The sequence below is a fragment of the Perca fluviatilis genome, chromosome 24, assembly GCF_010015445.1.
Source record: "Perca fluviatilis chromosome 24, GENO_Pfluv_1.0, whole genome shotgun sequence".
Lineage (NCBI taxonomy): Eukaryota > Metazoa > Chordata > Actinopteri > Perciformes > Percidae > Perca > Perca fluviatilis.
The window spans coordinates 2,142,681-2,166,029 of NC_053135.1; the positions used below are offsets into that span (position 1 = coordinate 2,142,681).

Sequence of the window (23,349 nt, forward strand, 5' to 3'; positions counted from 1 at the left end):
CATTGAATATATCTTCATTATGTTTATTTGTAAATGGCCGTCAATTAACATTTAAAACCCAGGTGATTATTAAGAAGGATTTTTGACAAACCTCTTCTTAAAGACGCAACATATTATTATTAAATATACAGTATTTGTCTGACTTACCTGAGCTGTGAGATATAAGGCAGACACTGTAGGAAACTCCTCACTTCACTCTCTTCATCTGAGCAGCCTGTCAGCTTCACTTGTTTCTTCTCTGATTGGAGTATCAGCACTTCCAGGAGGATGGAGCTCTTTCTATCTGAGAGGTTTATGAACCAGACTGCAGGAGCTGACTGGAAAACTGACTGTAATGATGGAAGGAGACTCAGACCTGTTGTAGGATCATTAGAGTACAGGTCCAGCAGGAAATCACACCATTTCTGTTTGAGAGGGAGTTTTTCATATCTGCACACTGATGATAACAGCTCCAGTGTCTTCTCTCCTGTCTGCTGTTCTCTCTCTGCTGCTGCACAGAACAGATTCCCAAAGAACCTGATTTCTTCTGAACGATCTGACCGCTGAAAATCTACACTGAAATAATAATAAGAGGAAACATTTGGTGATGATTTGAACTTGTACGTGCCAGTCCTGTAATATCCCATGATGCAATGCTTCTCTTTGCTCCTGAGATGACAGCTGTGTAAATAACAGTTGTTCTTCACTCCATCTGTCTCTGGTGACTCTAAATGATGATTCATAGATGTCTGAAATCTTAATGTGCTGCTCTCTCAACAGTTGGTACAAGTTTCATCACAGTCAGTCAAGTTCACTCAGGCTTTAGCTCAAATGGCAACTTGTTTTGTTCAAATTTAGCTTCGGAATTGCTGTGAAATTAAATTGAAAGAGATATTATCCATTTTATCTGTGCAATGATATTTCATTTTTTCATGTTTCAACTGTTTATTTTTAAGCTGCTTAGAGATGAAAAAAAGCCAATGCCAGTTTAAACTGTAGATTTTTTCATTTATTTCCTGTATGAGTAATTATTCTACTCCCACACTCCTCTCTCTGCTTTACTGGTTTATCAGACAGTGACTTTCATTAAGACAAGATATTTTAACTGCCAGTTATGTTTCATATTGCCATTCAGTGCAATAAAAACATGACAGGGTGGTTTGGCACATGGTGCACTGGAGTTAACAGCATGAAAAGCACCAATTTATATTTATTGAATCAAGAATTGCTTTTTAATCAACAATGGATTCTGATAATGACACCAAAAATCTAATTGGGAGTATTTTAATGCTGTAGCTGGTCGGGAGGAAGTTAAAGGTCCAATATGTAATATTTGTATTGTAATAAACAAAAAACCCCCCCCAAATCCAAAAAACACCAAACCCCCCAAAAAAAAAATACTATCTTTTCTGACAACAATGCTAATTTCAGTATTTTTTCTTTTTGAAATTTACATTCCGTGACGGAATTTATGTTTATGTTTTGATCTGTGGTTGTTATCAACGGCCCAGTTTGACAGCCAGGCCGGGTTGCCAGATATACCTGTAAAACGTAAACCCAGCGCGCTACAGCTGTAACGGTAGTACAGCCATGAAAGCAGCAAACAAACGAACAGGATCAACGGAGATAGATTCTACATGACATAAAAAAAAGAAAACAGCATGTTTCTAACAGTTGCGTGACCAGAGACGTAACAACCCCCTGGTAAATATTGGAGATGTATTTGAAAGATGGAGACAGCTTAGAGCCCAAAAGGATGCAGAGTTGGCCTTTTTTCTCCTGAACAGGTAAGCATTAGCTTCAGGCTAATTTATCACAGCTACTAGGGACGGGCATTTTTTGTCATTTCAACATTTGTGTACTCACATTGAATTATATAGCTAGAGTACCCGAGTTCGTTATTCGCAAAAACAATTGAGACATAACCAGTAAAGTGATCCCGACTGGTCCTGGCTAACGCCGCCATGCTAACCCTGCTAACTGCTAACGTTACCGGGAGGACCAGGCAAGCAGCCCATGGCTGTTTACAACGTGTAGTTCAGCGGCTGGAGCCGACAACGGTGAGTTATTTTAAGCCACGAGAGGGGGGCTGTAAATCGGAAAGAGAGGACTGTGAGTTTGCAGTGTGTTTAGCGATTGTTGCTGTAATTCTAAGCCAATGAAGTGTGTTCCGTCAGCAAGGTATTTTTAGCGTTTCGTATTGTAATTCTAAGCCGAGGAAGTGTGCCTGACTGACGTGTGGCTAATGGACAACCATATGCTCCTGCCCTGACAGAGCTCCAGGGCCTGCAACCATTGACATATATATATATATATATATATAAGGAGCCTCCAACACCCCTCTTCCTGCTAGCTAAATGCCGGGTGTATGTGAGTGAGAGCGCGGTCAGCGAGCTTGTTACGCCAGCAATCTGTTACCACAGGTTTCAGTTAATCTTTTAATGTGTGTAATTATATGTGTTGAGTTATTTAAACAAACGATTGGGGAAATAAACGCCGCTTGTCCGCGAGTCTCATTGATAGAGCCTGCGGCTGGATGTAGCTCTATCAATGAGAGCTAGCTCCTCTTAGAATTCCTCTGAAATTCACAAATATTCATTAACTTGAAATCGGACACCGTTGTTAGCTTTATAAGATATTTAGCTCGATGTTGTATACGTGGCATGATGAAATTCAATCTGTAAATATACTCGGAATTACGCCGAAAATGAAGCTAACTATCCACGGGTTACATCCAGCCACAGGCTCTATCAATGGGACTCGCGGACAAGCAGCGTTTATTTCCCCAATTGTTTGTTTAAATAACTCAACACATTATAATTACACACATTAAAAGAGTAACTGGAACTGTGGTAAGAGATTGCTGGCGTAACAAGCTCGCTGACCGCGCTCTCACTCACACACACCGGCATTTAGCTAGCAGGAAGAGGGGAGCTGCAGACATAGACAGTATATAAGGTTGCAGGCCCTGGAGCTTTGTCAGAGCAGCAGCGTTTGGTTGTCCATTAGCGCAAAAAAACAGTGACTTTGCTCGGGTATGGAGTGCTGTGGGCTGCCGTGACGGAGCTCCAAGTACCTCATAGCAGGCCGGGGTCTGTGAAGGAAGGCCGGCCAGGCGGCGAGGCAGCTACACAGGCAGCATCATTTATTTACCTAAGCTGTGAGATGTAAGGCAGACACTGTAGGAAACTCCTCACTTCACTCTCTTCATCTGAGCAGCCTCTCAGCTCCACTGGTTTCTTCTCTGGTTGGAGTTTCAGCACTTCCAGGAGGATGGAGCTCTTTCTCTCTGAGAGGTTTATGATCCAGACTGCAGCAGCTGACTGGAAAAGTGGTCTGAGTTTTGGAATGACAGCTGAAAACCCTTCACTCTTGACATGTTGATAAAAATCAAGAAGGATGTTATGTAAGTCCGTGCTAACAGAAAACAATGAGATGAGCATATTCACTACATTGTGAAAGCTTTCTCCTTCGTGAATTGCAGCTTTCAGGCATAAATCCAGTAACAGCTGCTTTTCTTCTCTCTCCAGTGTCCCGTGGCTTTGCTCCTGGTTCTGAGATCCTGGACCTCTGTAGGTCTTCCTGAAGCTGCATGATAACAAACAGATGCATCAAACAGTGAATGTACTGTACACACGTTAGATTTAAACATATACAGTTGTAAACAAATACTACATTGTTAACATCGTGCTGATGTCAGATATGATGTACAATTGCAATTACATTATTCTTCAACTTCAGCAGAATTTGAGAAAGAGTGTATAATAGAAAGTGAAACCATCTGGGTAGAAATACAAGAGATCAAAGTTCAGATTCATAAGACACAATGTGGCCTGTCTGATTCTGAAAAGTTCAATTATTAACTTTATTAGTAGTTTATAATTCCTGACTCACTGTACTACACCTCCTACACCTGATTACTGCAAAGCCATGCAAACTCTGCTAGCTTCTAACGTTATCCCCCCAAAACAGACACCATTTCCCCCAGAAGCCACCCAAATTTGAGTTTGGGGGGGGGAAAACGTATAAATATGAATGATAAAAGAAATACATAAAAGTTCCCTTTTTTCTCTTATTTCTGCTGTGTTTCAAGACTGATTATCCACTTTAATGCTGATCTACATATCAGCATCAATGAAGACTTCCCCACCAAAAAAGGATTTTCATTCAACATTGAAGGTTTTAAAAAAGGATAAAACTCAGAGCATGTGGAATCAGCATCACAAAAAAAAAGCTACATACCTGAATGAGCTGATGTAAGGTAGAGCCTCAAAGAGAGACTCACACAGACTATGGCAGACAGGAGTTTTCCTTTCCCAGTGGAGGCAGACATTAACCTTCGTAGTAATCTTCTGCATGACTTTGACTGCTCTTTCATACAGCAGTCTTTTACCCTCAACTGGAAGGTGCAGCCGATTTCCATCAAGGCCAAGTAAGCTGATGGGGTCCATCTGCCTTTCATTGAGAAGAAAAATCCTCCACAGCTGCTGTGGCAGAGGGTCACACCTATAATTTAAAGAACAATCAGAAACCATTTCCTCATTATAGAAGTAACAGAGTAGAGAAACAGTAAAGTATCATAAAATGGTTTCAGAGGAAAAGTACAGCAGAAGTACCATACTTTATTTTCTGAATATTTACCATCCATTTTTTACACCTACTTATCCTTCAGGGTTCATTTTACTTTGTCCTCTTCAGCAAATCTTATTAATAAAATCAGTGCTGGTTAAAAGACCAAATTAATTCTACTTAATTAGATATGTTGTAACCTAAGCATGCTTAGTCATACCATTGGACATTTTCAAGGCATCCAAATAGTCGTGTCATTCCTTGTTCTGACACTGTGACGTCCTCAAGGTCCAGGGATATTTTCCTCTCCTTTGACTGAGTGACCACATAGGCCACAGCACAGCAAGGGTAAGGATCGAGACTCTCTCCACTGAGATCAAGATGGTAGCCCAGTTTGTCCAGAAGGTGGACGCATGCTTCAGGACACTGGGACTCATACAAACACTGGCAGAAGAAGAGTATGTCCACCTCAAGCTCACTGTTGGAAAATGTGGTGATCATTTCCTTGAAGAACCAGTTAGATGTATTCTTGAGCTCCTGAGCTGGAATCAGACAATTCATCAAACTGGGGCTCTTCTCATTCAACAATCTACACATGAAAGGGATCAGATGTTTCATGTGTTTCTTCTCCTCAGTGAGGCATTGCTGAAAAACTTCCTTGATTTTTTCTGGATTCTTTAAGAGCCACAGAGCTGCAAAAAACTCCTGCATTGTGTAATGGAGAAATGCATATGTGGCTTTTGTCTCAGTGTGGGCGACTTTGATAAAAAGTGCTTTCAGAAAGCAAAGGACACAGCTGTCCTTACAGGGACGTTCTGTCAAGTTCACAGTTTTTCCTTCAGTTGCATGAAAAGCAGCCTCAGCCAAAGACAGCATTTCCTTACTGTTGTTGTTGATGAAGTCATTTAGATCTATCTCTTTTATGTTCTTGCTGTTTTTTCGAAGGCAAAAACGAACGATATTGATGTAGATTTCAGTGATGGTGCATGGCTGTGGAGAGTCTTCTGGTGTCTCAGATGAAAAGCAGACAGCCACCATCAGTGCATACATTGGGACATGGCACAGAGTTAACAACTCCACGTTGCTCAAAACCTTCTTCTGTTCTTCCCCGAGCATTGCAGATAAGTATGTTTTTATAGTGTGCTCACTAAAGCCTTTTACTTCCACTTTGAGAAAGTCCTCAGAAGGAAACTTTTCTTCATCATCCTGTCTGCAAGTCACGATGACTTTAGCATCAGGTAGTAGGTCCTTCTCTACAAGTCTCTTCACCACTGACGAAGAAGACAGATCTGTGACTCCATCAAAGATGAGTGTAACATTGTCAGAGTTCTGCTTAATGTCCTGTAAGACCTCTTCTTTATCTTCATCTGGTTCACTGAACACACTGAAGAGAAGATCCTCCAAGCTCGTGACCTTCCTGATGTCGGATGTTTCTCTCATGTCAAAGTAAAACATGTAATCGAGCATCTCGTTGTCTCTTTCTGCCCAGAGTTTTAACATTTCATGAGTGAGTGCTGTCTTTCCAATTCCAGGTTTACCAACCAGGAGTATGTTTTCATGTTTTTTCAGCAGGTCACTGGGGGAAATGTCTGCCTTGACCTCAGGAATGTATGTCCTTAGCTTTTTCTTGCGACTCATCTTGCTTTTCTTGTTCTTTAACTTCTTTATTTTAGATGGAGAATCCTTTCCTTGTGTGTCTAACACAAGTGACATATACGACAGATCAGACTTGTTGTTTCCTTTAAACTGATTTTTCCAAAACTTTTTTGATATTTGTTGGGCTTTTGACTTCAACTTTCCCTGATATCGGTGGCACGGCCTTGAACCTAAAACAGAAACAACAGTGGATAAATAAATATACCATAAATTAACTGCTGTGCCCTTACATTAATAATAGACACACAGACACATTAAAGTGCATTATATAAGATCAGCACATCGAAGATAAATAATAAGGATCAATCTGAATTCTGCTTTAAAATACCTTGTAAGTAGTTTGTATCCATTTCTGTGTCTTCCTTGAAAGGAAAGCAGCTGATCCAGTAGTGCAGATCAGGATCTAATGTCCTCTTCCTCGTCATGTAAATAATCCTGAGGAACTCATAGCAGGCTGCTTCTCCTTTTTTAATGACCGAGTCCAGTATTCTTCTGGTTTTATTGTAGTCCGTTTTCTCTGCTTGCTCTATTTCACAGACCTCCTCATCACTTAAAACTTTTTTCTTATCCGAGTTCTCCTGATTCAAGTTCTCCAGAATCACAGAAAGATTCTTTAATTTTCCCACAAGGCGGGCTCTGTGATTCTTGACGTAATCTGAGGCAGACCGTGTTGTAGAAGCCATGTGTTCTTACTTCTGTATATTCTGCACACAGACCCAACTTCAATGATCTGGAGAACAAAATACAAGGCTAACATGTGAACCACAACAATTATTCTGCTTGTGATGTATTAGCTATTATATAAAACTATATTTATATTGTCTGCAGAACAAGAAAAAAAAGCCCGTCTGTACCCACAATGCAGCCTGTCAGTGGGTGACTACTAACTATTCAATATATCATCTTAACTAAAGACACAGGTTAGTTTAATGAGGAACATTATATTGCATAATTTTGCATAAAAACCAACTCAAAAGCATCCAAAAAACTATGCTTAAACTGCATTAACAAAGAAGAGAGACAGAAAAAAAGCAGTAATTATTTACTACATCGTACACAGACACTGCAGACTGGATATCAGAGAGAGACACTTACACAGAGGCCTCAAAGTCTCTGATGATAGACTCCATCAGCTGTTCAGCGCCTTCGGTAACGGACTTTCCTGATGACAAGAAAAAATATATTTATATCAAGTAATCAAATAAGTTAAAGGCTAGAAGTCATTGCAGCTTGAGAATGAGATCTACAGGCACTACTCAAGGCTGAAAAAGTAACTTCACTTATAAATGTCATTCAAAGTTAAAGGTACAATATGTAACATTTCTGCTTTAAAATGTCTAAAAATGACCATACCTATGTTATATATTTTTATGAGTTGTGTTCTTACACTATCCCAAATGTTTCCACCAAATGTCAAACCCAGAGAAATCTGTTATTTTATTTTCAGACACGGCACGTTTCCTTTAGTTGCCCGTCAGTGGCGTCATATAACCTTTCACCCTCCAGTTACTCTAACTTCCTCAGAACACTGGCACCAAGATGATACGTTCAGGAGTAATTGTAAATCATACAATGTCACAGAAAAAAAATACTTGGAACCGTAATACTGCTTTTTTGCCATACAGCATCATTTTGTGATTAATTACATCCCACTTTTTATCACAGTAATACAACAGAGACCTTATCTATTTGGTAAGTTCAATATCGATAGCAGCTTAACGTTACTACAATGTGCTAACGTTGATGCTAATGCTTTGTGGGTAACATTATGAGGTTACAACATCGTTCAACACGCTAATAGTTATTTTTAGTATGACTGTTTCGACCACAGCTAACAGGACTGAGCTAACCCACGAATAACTTCACTAGTAACGTTAACGTTAGCTGTATAGATAGACGATTAATCTAATGCTAATTTAGCCAGCTAGCACACCCCGGTCTGTCCAATTGCACCTGACTGCAGTACGCAGATCGGGGTTGGGCCAAATGTGGGCAGAGCTAAACGTTTGACTCCGTGGGCACGCCATCTGGTGGCGGACATCAGGCAGCACATTCTCTAACGTCAATGCAACACCTTTATAATATGATATTATATATAGATTATAATAAATAATGATATTTGAATTGTAAAAAGGAAAAAAGAACGGAGTTGGGTTTAGGAAAAGAAGAACGAGGAAAGCAAACATGACTCCCGGGAAATGAGCCCTGGTCTCTGGGGAACGCCAGACAACAACTGACGGTTGTTAAGGCAGAGGCGGAGTGCCCGCGGACGGACGCTGCCTGCCGGCCGGTGGTCTACAAAATTTCCCGGTAGATGTTTTGGTTCCACTCCGCCGCCAGGTTAAGGAAAAGGATAACACGAACGTAATTCGCGGGAAACGAGCCCATGTCTCTGGGGGACGCCAACAACGGACGGTTGGGTTAAGAACAACGGGAAAAGCAAACTTCACCAGTGTTGCCAGATCTCGTGAGACAAATAAGCAACCAGGCCTGTGAAAACAAGCCCAAAACAAGCGACTTTTTCTACGGACCCCCGGGAAGAGAAAAATAAATAAACTGTGTGCACGGTTTTACAATCCGTGGGTACAGATTGTCAATTTACATCCATGTGGACAGATTGGTAAACTGTGCGCAGTTTTGCAAAACTGTACACACGGTAGTTTATTTATTTTTCTCCCCCGAGCTTCAGGACACTGACTACAATAGGGAGTTAAACCTCCTTTTAACATTAGAAAACTGATGGGATATCAAATATGTACCAAGTACATTATATAAACATGTGTATATAATAACCTTTGATAATTACAATTTGCATAATACCATCCTGAATTCACAAATTCTTTATTTATTATTGCAGGGACTGCAGAAGATCCCATTTTTAAATCGCTATAACCCGGAAACAGGAGAAATTATTACGACGGGTTGAATCCATTCTTTTATTCCTTTCTTTTTCTCCCAGTCTTTGTTATATTTCTTCCCGTATTTCGCCCACTTTGCCCCAGGCTTTTGTTCCTCCAAAAACTCTTCTACAGTCCATTCACCATCAGTCGCGACTCGCGCGTATTTTAATCCAGTCACTCACTGACATTTTCCTAAACAGAAAAAACTGATTGCCCTGCTCTGCCTCTGATTGGCTAGTACTCGTTGCCATCTGGGTCAGAGCCAATTAGAAGCAGGATGTGGGAGGGAAAAAACTCTGCTGTCTCCTGTGTGTATGGGGAAAGGGGAGGGACAGAGGGAACAGGCAAGACTGCTTGACAACTTATTGCGGAGCAGGGAACAAGCCCAAATAAGCAACTACACTTTAGAAACAAGCCCAAAAAAACCGCGACCCGCGACTACCAATATTTGTAAGCGACTTTACAGAAAAACAAGCCCAAAGTTGCTTATAGTAAGCAGACTTGGCAACACTGAACTTCACACGCGGGAAAAGATCTCCGGTCAGCTTGAAAGTCCTGTGTTTTCCCCTCAGACCAATTGCCAGAGTGATAGAGAAATGGCTCTGCCAATTGCTATTTGGCAAGTGGGCGGAGTCAAACGTTTAGCTCCACCCACATTGAGCCACTCCTCGTTCTGCGTACTGCAGTCAGGCCTTACTCGGTCTGTCTGCCTCACTCCCCCGGCGCAGAGAGACTCAGTCGGGATGACAGCTGACAACAGCCCCGGGACATATAGCTAGCTAGTTACCGTTAGCCCCCAGTCAGCTATCAGCCAGCTACTTTCATTACAGCAACCCCCCCCCGGCCAGAACTTATCTCCAGTGCCAGGTGCTTACGACGCTAACGGCAGTTTAATTAAACGTCGGGAAACAGACCATATCAGTCCCAGCACCGAGTCACAACAGCAGCCATCCATAGCGGTAGCTAGCTACATGTCCGTAGCGCTACCGGTGTATGTGCCGAAAATCTCCTCCCTGCCGAATTTTTCCCCCCTTCGCGTTTAGCTGTCTTTACGGTTAGCTAAATCAACCCGACAAAAGGTGGGTTAAGCACCAAAACGAAAAGTTAAGATTACTGAAAAGTGAAGGGGAGATAATTCCGGGCAGCTGGGAGATGTTCTGCTGCTGCACAACCGGCATCGAACGTCCTGGCTCGCTGTCGCGGAGATTTCCCCGGCAATCCCCACCCACACCCGTCTCTCAGCCTCGTTTAGTAGCTAGCTAGCCTTACAACAAACCCCGTCCGCCCCGGTGTTGAAACCATCCAAAAGGTGACATTGATATGTGAAATATTTTGTGTTTTAGCTGCTGGCTACTGTTAGCTTGCTGGCTCACTAGCTAACTGGTCAGCTACAAATAAAAATCTAATCAAGAAAAACGTAATTATGTTGGGGAAACTGCTGCTATTTTATTACAATAACATGAATAAACGTTATGAAACGTAACGTGAATAAACTTGAACGGGTAAACTCGTCCGTGAACTGATGCAGATTCTAACCGGCAGCGAAGGTGTTTAACCACTAATAACTCCTATAATTCCACGCAACTTCACAACGTCATCAAAAGTCCAGTTTTACCGTCCATTGTTTTGGTTGAGAGACCCCTAGCGGCAGAAAGTTACATATTGTACGTTGAATATTCTCTCTAAAAAAAAAAAAACACTACAATTTAACATCAACCAAACATGCCAACGTTCTTTTTAAGTACAGAATAGAAATATATATAATAATATATAACATTATTTATTACACAGGTCTCTGTCAATGTAACTAAACATGATAAGATCAGATAGACTTTATTAATCCCACACTGGGGAAATTGAAAAATATTTTTTTTAGGGTTAATTAGGGCATCATACTATATATTTAACATAACATTTGTATTTATATACAACCGTATTCATGGAAGACAATAATAAATTAAATGTTATCTGTGTGTATGTATTTATTCATTTGGTAGAAGAACCTCTAGTAGAGCTCAACAGTGTTAGTCTGGCTATCACCAGACCAAGCTCAATCTTTTAACCGTCTAAACCATCCAAGAGAGACTGACCACGAGCTCAGAGATTGTGAAACGAAGGTTTATATCCCTGTAAACACCAGAAATCTGTATGAAATCAACCTTGTTTTAAGAAAAACATGTTTTATTTGCGAGGTCATGGAGAAGTACTACACTACCCACAATCCTAAGCGTAACAGCGACGTCTCTGATTGACGGAGCTCACTGTTACCATGGAAATGCTTACCACACCCGCAAACCCGTGAATGGTACAATATTTACCCTAGCGGAACTAGTACTTTAATTACCCGTTAACCCCAATACATGTACACAATAAAAATATTAGCTAAATAGGTTATAAAAAAAGAAAAATGGAACAAAATAAATACACAGCATATAGATCATTGCCTTATTAAACAACAGGCAAGCAACCGTTGATGTGCCAACTCAATGGTTAGCAACAATAAATTGCACAACGCTGAACTTGGCTCCACATTCGCTCCGGTTCTCTTTAAGTTTCGATTCCACCTTAAAAAATGCCTGTTTCAGCCATTGGGTGGCAGTGTTTATCTCAAAATTGTACATAACAACAGATGCTGACTTTGCACTGCCCCCTAACTGCCAAATATGCTTGTCCGTTGACTTTCTCACCTGATTCATATACTATCGATCATCAGGTTTCCAATGATGCCCCATATGTCCATATTTACTGTAGAATTACGGAGAAAATCGAGTTCAAAAATACATATTTTGACATATTTTGACGTTGCTATTGCAACAGATGCTGACTTTGCACTGTCCCCTAACAGCCAAATATGGTTGTCCGTTGAATCTCTCACCTGATTCATATACTATAGATTATAATGTTTCCAATGATGCCCCATATGTCCATATTTACTGTAGAATTACGGAGAACATCGAGTTCAAAAATACATATTTTGACATTGCTATAGCAACAGATGCTGACTTTGCACTGCCCCCTAACGGCCAAATATGCTTGTCCGTTGAATGTTTCACCTGATTCATATACTATCGATCATAATGTTTCCAATGATGCCCCATATGTCCATATTTACTGTAGAATTACGGAGAAAATCGAGTTCAAAAATACATATTTTGACATATTTTGACGTCGCTATTGCAACAGATGCTGACTTTGCACTGCCCCCCTAACGGCCAAATATGCTTGTCCGTTGAATTTCTTACCTGATTCATATACTATGGATTATAATGTTTCCAATGATGCCCCATATGTCCATATTTACTGTAGAATTGCGGAGAAAATCGAGTTCAAAAATACATATTTTGACATATTTTGACGTCGCTATTGCAACAGATGCTGACTTTGACTGCCCCTAACGGCCAAAATGGTCGTAATTCACTGATCATATAAATAGATTATAATGTCCAATATGCCCCATGTCATATTACGTAGAATTACGAGAAAATCGAGTTCAAAAATACATATTTTGACATATTTTGACGTTGCTATTGCAACAGATGCTGACTTTGTACTGCCCCTAACGGCCAAATATGCTTGTCCGTTGAATTTTCTACCTGATTATATACTATAGATTATAATGTTTCAATGATGCCCTATATGTCCATATTTACTGTAGAATTACGGAGAAAACGAGTTCAAAAATACATATTTTGACGTTGCTATTGAAATAGATGCTGATTACTGCCCTAAGGCCAAATGCTTGTCCGTTGAATTTCTCAACTGATTACATATACTATAGATTATAATGTTTCCAATGATGCCCCATATGTCCATATATGTAGAATTACGGAGAAAATCGGAGTTCAAAAATACATATTTTGACGTCGCTATTGCAACAGATGCTGACTTTGTACTGCCCCTAACGCCAAATATGCTTGTCCGTTGAATTTCTCACCTGATTCAACATACTATAGATTATAATGTTTCCAATGATGCCCCATATGTCCATATTTACTGTAGAATTACGGAGAAAATCGAGTTCAAAAATACATATTTTGACGTTGCTATTGCAACAGATGCTGACTTTGTACTGCCCCCTAACGGCCAAATATGCTTGTCCGTTGAATTTCTCACTTGATTCATATACTATAGATTATAATGTATCCAATGATGCCCCATATGTCCATATTTACTGTAGAATTACGGAGAAAATCGAGTTCAAAAATACATATTTTGACATATTAAGGACTATGCTATTGCAACACATGCTGACTTTTCACTGCCCCCCTAACGGCCAAATATGCTTGTCCGTTGAATGTTTCACCTGATTCATATACTATAGATTATAATGTTTCCAATGATGCCCCATATGTCCATATTTACTGTAGAATTACGGAGAAAATCGAGTTCAAAAATACATATTTTGACGTTGCTATTGCAACAGATGCTGACTTTGCACTGCCCCCTAACGGCCAAATATGCTTGTCCGTTGAATTTCTCACCTGATTCACATACTATAGATTATAATGTTTCCAATGATGCCCCATATGTCCATATTTACGGTAGAGGTATGGAGAAAATCGAGTTCAAAAATACATATTTTGACATATTTTGACGTCGCTATTGCAACAGATGCTGACTTTGCACTGCCCCCTAACGGCCAAATATGCTTGTCCGTTGAATTTCTTACCTGATTCACATACTATAGATTATAATGTTTCCAATGATGCCCCATATGTCCATATTTACGGTAGAGGTATGGAGAAAATCGAGTTCAAAAATACATATTTTGACATATTTTGACGTCGCTATTGCAACAGATGCTGACTTTGCACTGTCCCCTAACGGCCAAATATGGTTGTCCGTTGAATTTCTCACTTGATTCATATACTATAGATTATAATGTATCCAATGATGCCCCATATGTCCATATTTACTGTAGAATTACGGAGAAAATCGAGTTCAAAAATACATATTTTGACATATTTTGACGTCGCTATTGCAACAGATGCTGACTTTGCACTGCCCCTAACGGCCAAATATGCTTGTCCGTTGAATTTCTTACCTGATTCACATACTATCGATTATAATGTTTCCAATGATGCCCCATATGTCCATATTTACGGTAGAGGTATGGAGAAAATCGAGTTCAAAAATACATATTTTGACATATTTTGACGTCGCTATTGCAACAGATGCTGACTTTGTCACTGTCCCCTAACGGCCAAATATGGTTGTCCGTTGAATTTCTCACTTGATTCATATACTATAGATTATAATGTATCCAATGATGCCCCATATGTCCATATTTACTGTAGAATTACGGAGAAAATCGAGTTCAAAATACATATTTTGACGTTGCTATTGCAACAGATGCTGACTTTGCACTGCCCCCTAACGGCCAAATATGCTTGTCCGTTGACTTTTTCACCTGATTCATATACTATAGATTATAATGTTTCCAATGATGCCCCATATGTCCATATTTACGGTAGAGGTATGGAGAAAATCGAGTTCAAAAATACATATTTTGACATATTTTGACTATGCTATTGCAACAGATGCTGACTTTGCACTGCCCCCTAACGGCCAAATATGGTTGTCCGTTGAATTTCTCACCTGATTCACATACTATAGATTATAATGTTTCCAATGATGCCCCATATGTCCATATTTACTGTAGAATTACGGAGAAAATCGAGTTCAAAAATACATATTTTGACGTTGCTATTGCAACAGATGCTGACTTTGCACTGTCCCCTAACGGCCAAATATGCTTGTCCGTTGAATTTCTCACCTGATTCACATACTATCGATCATAAGGTTTCCAATGATGCCCCATATGTCCATATTTACTGTAGAATTACGGAGAAAATCGAGTTCAAAAATACATATTTTGGCATATTTTGACTATGCTATTGCAACAGATGCTGACTTTTGCACTGCCCCCTAACGGCCAAATATGGTTGTCCGTTGAATTTCTCACCTGATTCATATACTATAGATTATAATGTTTCCAATGATGCCCCATATGTCCATATTTACTGTAGAATTACGAGAAAATCGAGTTCAAAATACATATTTTGAAGTTGCTATTGCAATAGATGCTGAATTTGCACTGCCCCCTAATGGCCAAATAAGCTTGTCCGTTGAATTTCTCACCTGATTCACATACTATAGATTATAATGTTTCCAATGATGCCCCATATGTCCATATTTACTGTAGAATTACGGAGAAAATCGAGTTCAAAAATACATATTTTGACGTTGCTATTGCAACAGATGCTGACTTTGCACTGTCCCCTAACGGCCAAATATGCTTGTCCGTTGAATTTCACCTGATTCACATACTATCGATCATAAGGTTTCCAATGATGCCCCATATGTCCATATTTACTGTAGAATGTACGGAGAAAATCGAGAGGTTCAAAATACATATTTTGACATATTTTGACGTCGCTATTGCAACAGATGCTGACTTTGCACTGTCCCCTAACGGCCAAATATGGTTGTCCGTTGAATTTCTCACTTGATTCATATACTATAGATTATAATGTTTCCAATGATGCCCCATATGTCCATATTTACTGTAGAATTACGGAGAAAATCGAAGTTCAAAATACATATTTTGACGCTGTTGCTGCAACAGATGCTGACTTTGCACTGCCCCTAACGGCCAAATATGGTTGTCCGTTGACTTTTCACCTGATTCATATACTATAGATTATTATGTTTCCAATGATGCCCCATATGTCCATATTTACTGTAGAATTACCGAAAAATCGAGTTCAAAAATACATATTTTGACATATTTTGACTATGCTATTGCAACAGATGCTGACTTTGCACTGCCCCCTAACGGCCAAATATGGTTGTCCGTTGAATTTCTCACCTGATTCATATACTATAGATTATAATGTTTCCAATGATGCCCCATATGTCCATATTTACTGTAGAATTACGGAGAAAATCGAGTTCAAAAATACATATTTTGAAGTTGCTATTGCAATAGATGCTGAATTTGAACTGCCCCCTAAGGCCGAAAAAGCTTGTCCGTTGAATTTCTCACCTGATTCACATACTATAGATTATAATGTTTCCAATGATGCCCCATATGTCCATATTTACTGTAGAATTACGGAGAAAATCGAGTTCAAAATTACATATTTTGACGTTGCTATTGCACAGATGCTGAATTTGCACTGCCCTAATGGCCAAATATGCTTGTCCGTTGAATTTTTCACGTGATTCATATACTATCGATCATAAGGTTTCAATGATGCCCCATATGCCATATTTACTGTAGAACGGAAAAATCGAGTCAAAAAATATTTTGACATATTTTGACGTTGCTATTGCAACAGATGCTGACTTTGCACTGCCCCTAACGGCAATATGCTTGTCCGTTGAATTTCACCTAAACACATACTATAGATTATAATGTTCCAATGATGCCCCATATGCCATATTTACTGTAGAATTACGGAGAAAATCGAGTTAAAAAACTTTTTGACGTCCTATTGCAACAGATGCTGACTTGTACTGCCCCTAAAATGAAAAGTCAAAAATACAATTTTGTAAACCCTCGCCCCACAAATAAGCTTGTCCTGAATTTCACCTGATTCACATACTATAGATTATAATGTTTCCAATGATGCCCCATATGTCCATATTTACTGTAGAATTACGGAGAAAATCGAGTTCAAAAATACATATTTTGACGTTGCTATTGCAACAGATGCTGACTTTGCACTGTCCCCTAACGGCCAAATATGCTTGTCCGTTGAATTTCTCACCTGATTCACATACTATCGATCATAAGGTTTCCAATGATGCCCCATATGTCCATATTTACTGTAGAATTACGGAGAAAATCGAGTTCAAAAATACATATTTTGACATATTTTGACGTCGCTATTGCAACAGATGCTGACTTTGCACTGTCCCCTAACGGCCAAATATGGTTGTCCGTTGAATTTCTCACTTGATTCATATACTATAGATTATAATGTTTCCAATGATGCCCCATATGTCCATATTTACTGTAGAATTACGGAGAAAATCGAGTTCAAAATACATATTTTGACGTTGCTATTGCAACAGATGCTGACTTTGCACTGCCCCCTAACGGCCAAATATGGTTGTCCGTTGACTTTTTCACCTGATTCATATACTATAGATTATAATGTTTCCAATGATGCCCCATATGTCCATATTTACTGTAGAATTACGGAGAAAATCGAGTTCAAAAATACATATTTTGACATATTTTGACTATGCTATTGCAACAGATGCTGACTTTGCACTGCCCCCTAACGGCCAAATATGGTTGTCCGTTGAATTTCTCACCTGATTCATATACTATAGATTATAATGTTTCCAATGATGCCCCATATGTCCATATTTACTGTAGAATTACGGAGAAAATCGAGTTCAAAAATACATATTTTGAAGTTGCTATTGCAATAGATGCTGAATTTGCACTGCCCCCTAATGGCCAAATAAGCTTGTCCGTTGAATTTCTCACCTGATTCACATACTATAGATTATAATGTTTCCAATGATGCCCCATATGTCCATATTTACTGTAGAATTACGGAGAAAATCGAGTTCAAAAATACATATTTTGACGTTGCTATTGCAACAGATGCTGAATTTGCACTGCCCCCTAATGGCCAAATATGCTTGTCCGTTGAATTTTTCACGTGATTCATATACTATCGATCATAAGGTTTCCAATGATGCCCCATATGTCCATATTTACTGTAGAATTACGGAGAAAATCGAGTTCAAAAATACATATTTTGACATATTTTGACGTTGCTATTGCAACAGATGCTGACTTTGTACTGCCCCCTAACGGCCAAATATGCTTGTCCGTTGAATTTCTCACCTGATTCACATACTATAGATTATAATGTTTCCAATGATGCCCCATATGTCCATATTTACTGTAGAATTACGGAGAAAATCGAGTTCAAAAATACATATTTTGACGTCGCTATTGCAACAGATGCTGACTTTGTACTGCCCCCTAACGGCCAAATATGCTTGTCCGTTGAATTTCTCACCTGATTCACATACTATAGATTATAATGTTTCCAATGATGCCCCATATGTCCATATTTACTGTAGAATTACGGAGAAAATCGAGTTCAAAAATACATATTTTGACATATTTTGACGTCTCCTGTGCAACAGATGCTGACTTTGCACTGCCCCCTAACGGCCAAATATGGTTGTCCGTTGAATTTCTCACCTGATTCATATACTATAGATTATAATGTTTCCAATGATGCCCCATATGTCCATATTTACTGTAGAATTACGGAGAAAATCGAGTTCAAAATACATATTTTGAAGTTGCTATTGCAATAGATGCTGAATTTGCACTGCCCCCTAATGGCCAAATAAGCTTGTCCGTTGAATTTCTCACCTGATTCACATACTATAGATTATAATGTTTCCAATGATGCCCCATATGTCCATATTTACTGTAGAATTACGGAGAAAATCGAGTTCAAAAATACATATTTTGACGTCGCTATTGCAACAGATGCTGACTTTGTACGCCCCCTAACGGCCAAATATGCTTGTCCGTTGAATTTCTCACCTGATTCACATACTATAGATTATAATGTTTCCAATGATGCCCCATATGTCCATATTTACTGTAGAATTACGGAGAAAATCGAGTTCAAAAATACATATTTTACATATTTTGACGTCGCTATTGCAACAGATGCTGACTTTGCACTGCCCCCTAACGGCCAAATATGGTTGTCCGTTGAATTTCTCACCTGATTCATATACTATAGATTATAATGTTTCCAATGATGCCCCATATGTCCATATTTACTGTAGAATTACGGAGAAAATCGAGTTCAAAAATACATATTTTGAAGTTGCTATTGCAATAGATGCTGAATTTGCACTGCCCCCTAATGGCCAAATAAGCTTGTCCGTTGAATTTCTCACCTGATTCACATACTATAGATTATAATGTTTCCAATGATGCCCCATATGTCCATATTTACTGTAGAATTACGGAGAAAATCGAAGTTAAAAATACATATTTTGACGTTGCTATTGCAACAGATGCTGAATTTGCACTGCCCCCTAATGGCCAAATATGCTTGTCCGTTGAATTTCTCACGTGATTCATATACTATCGATCATAATGTTTCCAATGATGCCCCATATGTCCATATTTACTGTAGAATTACGGAGAAAATCGAGTTCAAAAATACATATTTTGACATATTTTGACTATGCTATTGCAACAGATGCTGACTTTGCACTGCCCCCTAACGGCCAAATATGGCTGTCCGTTGAATTTCTCACCTGATTCACATACTATAGATTATAATGTTTCCAATGATGCCCCATATGTCCATATTTACTGTAGAATTACGGAGAAAATCGAGTTCAAAAATACATATTTTTACATATTTTGACGTCGCTATTGCAACAGATGCTGACTTTGCACTGCCCCCTAACGGCCAAATATGGTTGTCCGTTGAATTTCTCACCTGATTCATATACTATAGATTATAATGTTTCCAATGATGCCCCATATGTCCATATTTACTGTAGAATTACGGAGAAAATCGAGTTCAAAAATACATATTTTGAAGTTGCTATTGCAATAGATGCTGAATTTGCACTGCCCCCTAATGGCCAAATAAGCTTGTCCGTTGACTTTCTCACCTGATTCACATACTATAGATTATAATGTTTCCAATGATGCCCCATATGTCCATATTTACTGTAGAATTACGGAGAAAATCGAGTTCAAAAATACATATTTTGACGTCGCTATTGCAACAGATGCTGACTTTGTACTGCCCCCTAACGGCCAAATATGCTTGTCCGTTGAATTTCTCACCTGATTCACATACTATAGATTATAATGTTTCCAATGATGCCCCATATGTCCATATTTACTGTAGAATTACGGAGAAAATCGAGTTCAAAAATACATATTTTTACATATTTTGACGTCGCTATTGCAACAGATGCTGACTTTGCACTGCCCCCTAACGGCCAAATATGGTTGTCCGTTGAATTTCTCACCTGATTCATATACTATAGATTATAATGTTTCCAATGATGCCCCATATGTCCATATTTACTGTAGAATTACGGAGAAAATCGAGTTCAAAAATACATATTTTGAAGTTGCTATTGCAATAGATGCTGAATTTGCACTGCCCCCTAATGGCCAAATAAGCTTGTCCGTTGAATTTCTCACCTGATTCACATACTATAGATTATAATGTTTCCAATGATGCCCCATATGTCCATATTTACTGTAGAATTACGGAGAAAATCGAGTTCAAAAATACATATTTTGACGTTGCTATTGCAACAGATGCTGAATTTGCACTGCCCCCTAATGGCCAAATATGCTTGTCCGTTGAATTTCTCACGTGATTCATATACTATCGATCATAAGGTTTCCAATGATGCCCCATATGTCCATATTTACTGTAGAATTACGGAGAAAATCGAGTTCAAAAATACATATTTTGACATATTTTGACTATGCTATTGCAACAGATGCTGACTTTGCACTGCCCCCTAACGGCCAAATATGGCTGTCCGTTGAATTTCTCACCTGATTCATATACTATAGATTATAATGTTTCCAATGATGCCCCATATGTCCATATTTACTGTAGAATTACGGAGAAAATCGAGTTCAAAAATACATATTTTGACATTGCTATTGCAACAGATGCTGACTTTGCACTGCCCCCTAACGGCCAAATATGGTTGTCCGTTGACTTTTTCACGTGATTCATATACTATCGATCATAAGGTTTCCAATGATGCCCCATATGTCCATATTTACTGTAGAATTACGGAGAAAATCGAGTTCAAAAATACATTTTGACATATTTTGACGTTGCTATTGCAACAGATGCTGACTTTGCACTGCCCCCTAACGGCCAAATATGCTTGTCCGTTGAATTTTTCACCTGATTCATATACTATAGATTATAATGTTTCCAATGATGCCCCATATGTCCATATTTACTGTAGAATTACGGAGAAAATCGAGTTCAAAAATACATATTTTGACATATTTTGACGTTGCTATTGCAACAGATGCTGACTTTGCACTGCCCCCTAACGGCCAAATATGGTTGTCCGTTGAATTTCTCACCTGATTCATATACTATAGATTATAATGTTTCCAATGATGCCCCATATGTCCATATTTACTGGAGAATTATGGAGAAAATCAAGGTCAAAAATGCATATTTAAATTTTTAATACATATTTTTAATAATTGGTTATTACCAGTTACGTTGTATGAATATTCAACCCAGTCTCACGTCAGTTCGTGATGGCATTACGAAATTAAATCTATTAGAACGTGATATCCTCACGTTATTTTGAAGATTTACGTGTTGGGTGTCACGTTTTTTATACTAATGTATTTCAATGAGAAGCATCTTACGTAATCACAGCACGAAACTTTCTGCCAGTCGGGCTGCAGCAGAGAAGCTGGATACAGCTTTGATATTATTGGTATTTTTAGCCCAATAACCGCTGTTTTAATCAACATTTATTCACCAGATATTATCACAGTTTATATTATACGGTCTTATTACCGGTAAATATTACAGTAAATAAGACAGAACAGTAGGTTACGATATGAGCGAGCTGGGCGCATTCAAAGCCGATGTCCCACGATGCAATGCGGGCATTCATTCACAGAATCAGACAGCGATCAGCGGGTCTTTAACGCCTGTATCGCTTCAATGTAGGTACGTTAGGGATCATGTAGAGCGTTGTTATAGCGATTACAACAACGACGGGGTGATCAGGACCACGACGCCAATCTTCTTTCAGCGGATTGATTTATAGCTCTCCTCCGGAGGGAACAGAACTGCCTCCATGGCAACGCTATGCTATGCATGGCAACGTTGTGTTATACTTAGCAACGGTCTGTTATCAAGAAAATAAAAGACCGTATTCTACATTAGCATTCAAGCAAGCCATGTAATAAATATAATATATATAATCAGTAGTTTGGTCACCAGTAACAACGTGTTGCTCAGTTTTGTTCCAGTAAGTTATGCACCGTTTAAAAAAATCAGCTGAAGACTCCGAAGCGCTGACGTCGTAATTACCGCGGCCGGGTAGAAAAGATACAAATACATAATATTCGTAATATTGATGTTTTTGTCTAACGTTGTATTTGAGGAGTTAAACAATAAACATAGCAATAATAATAAAATACAGTTTCATGTATTTGTCTCATGTACTGTTTGTTCAGCCGTCGGGCGGCGGCATCAATCTGAAATGGAACGAAGCCGAACACGCCCTCCCACCCACCCCGGAAGAACTACAAGTGCTCACGCTTTGTAACAGATTAGGGTGGGCGCTGGGCGGCTATAGTGGGAGTTGTAGTTTTTAAATTTATTGGTATATTTCTCATATGTAGAAGTTGGCAGTGTATAATTTTGGATACACCCTGTTTTTTTTTGGGATGGGGAACACACTGGTGTCATCAGATTTTAAAAATCGAATCGTTAAATAGGTGAAAATAGCTTATTACCATATTTGACAGTGCTTACAGTGGGTAAACTTTGGAGACCATATCTACATGAAAGCTGAGGTCCAGAGCTTTCTAGAACAGCTGGTCTTATGTGTGTAGCACCTCCTGTTGCTAAATGACAAGCCTTCAAAAATGGACTGGGTTCAAGGTTCAGAGGTCAATATTTCAAAGCAGGAATAATGTATCCTCTTCAGACTGACATATGTTACTCTCCAGGTTGAGACCTTTCCAACGATGTGTTTGCTATAGTCCTACGACAAGGTTTTAATTTTCACATATCATAGGGACCATTTTGCAAGCAATACTTTATTATCCCCAGAGGGATATTTGCCTTGAGTTAAAATGCTTCAAAAATAACACTTGACATATTGTTTTATCAGCATACAGATGACATACTTATGATAAAAAAACATAAAAAAAAGTGATATGGAGTCAGATTGAAGCACATCACACAGCCACAATCTATTGCTCATCTTTCACAAACAGTGAGCAACACACAACCATATGCATCATATCATGAAGCTATTCCCCTGCAGCCTCAAGCAACATTATTTTAACTTTGAATTGAGGTAGGTCCAAATTAGGGCTATAGTTTGGAATTATTTAGTTTACATTAGGGTACCCATTTCTTCTGTCAGAGGATAGAGCTACTTGGCTTGGAGAATAAAGATTGATCAGACCATATTCTCTGTG

At 38.9% G+C, this 23,349-nt stretch overlaps 1 protein-coding gene across 8 annotated transcripts in view; it reads right to left on the reverse strand.

The window, feature by feature from the left end:
• LOC120554188 overlaps positions 1-23,349 on the reverse strand; it is a 48,199-nt gene that overhangs the window by 17,580 nt on the left and 7,270 nt on the right. For 6 of the 8 annotated variants that reach the window (XM_039792907.1, XM_039792904.1, XM_039792906.1 and 3 more), the window contains exons 2-7: positions 7,300-7,366; positions 6,533-6,934; positions 4,769-6,374; positions 4,222-4,485; positions 3,133-3,567; positions 148-555 (exon numbers count right to left, since the gene is read on the reverse strand). In XM_039792907.1, the coding sequence (XP_039648841.1) occupies positions 148-555; positions 3,133-3,567; positions 4,222-4,485; positions 4,769-6,374; positions 6,533-6,887 (3,068 nt within the window). In that variant the 5' untranslated portion in view covers positions 6,888-6,934; positions 7,300-7,366. Of the gene's footprint in view, positions 1-147; positions 556-3,055; positions 3,568-4,221; positions 4,486-4,768; positions 6,375-6,532; positions 6,935-7,299; positions 7,367-23,349 lie in introns of those variants that run through there. The other 2 variants (XM_039792905.1, XM_039792909.1) reach the window with 2 other exon arrangements.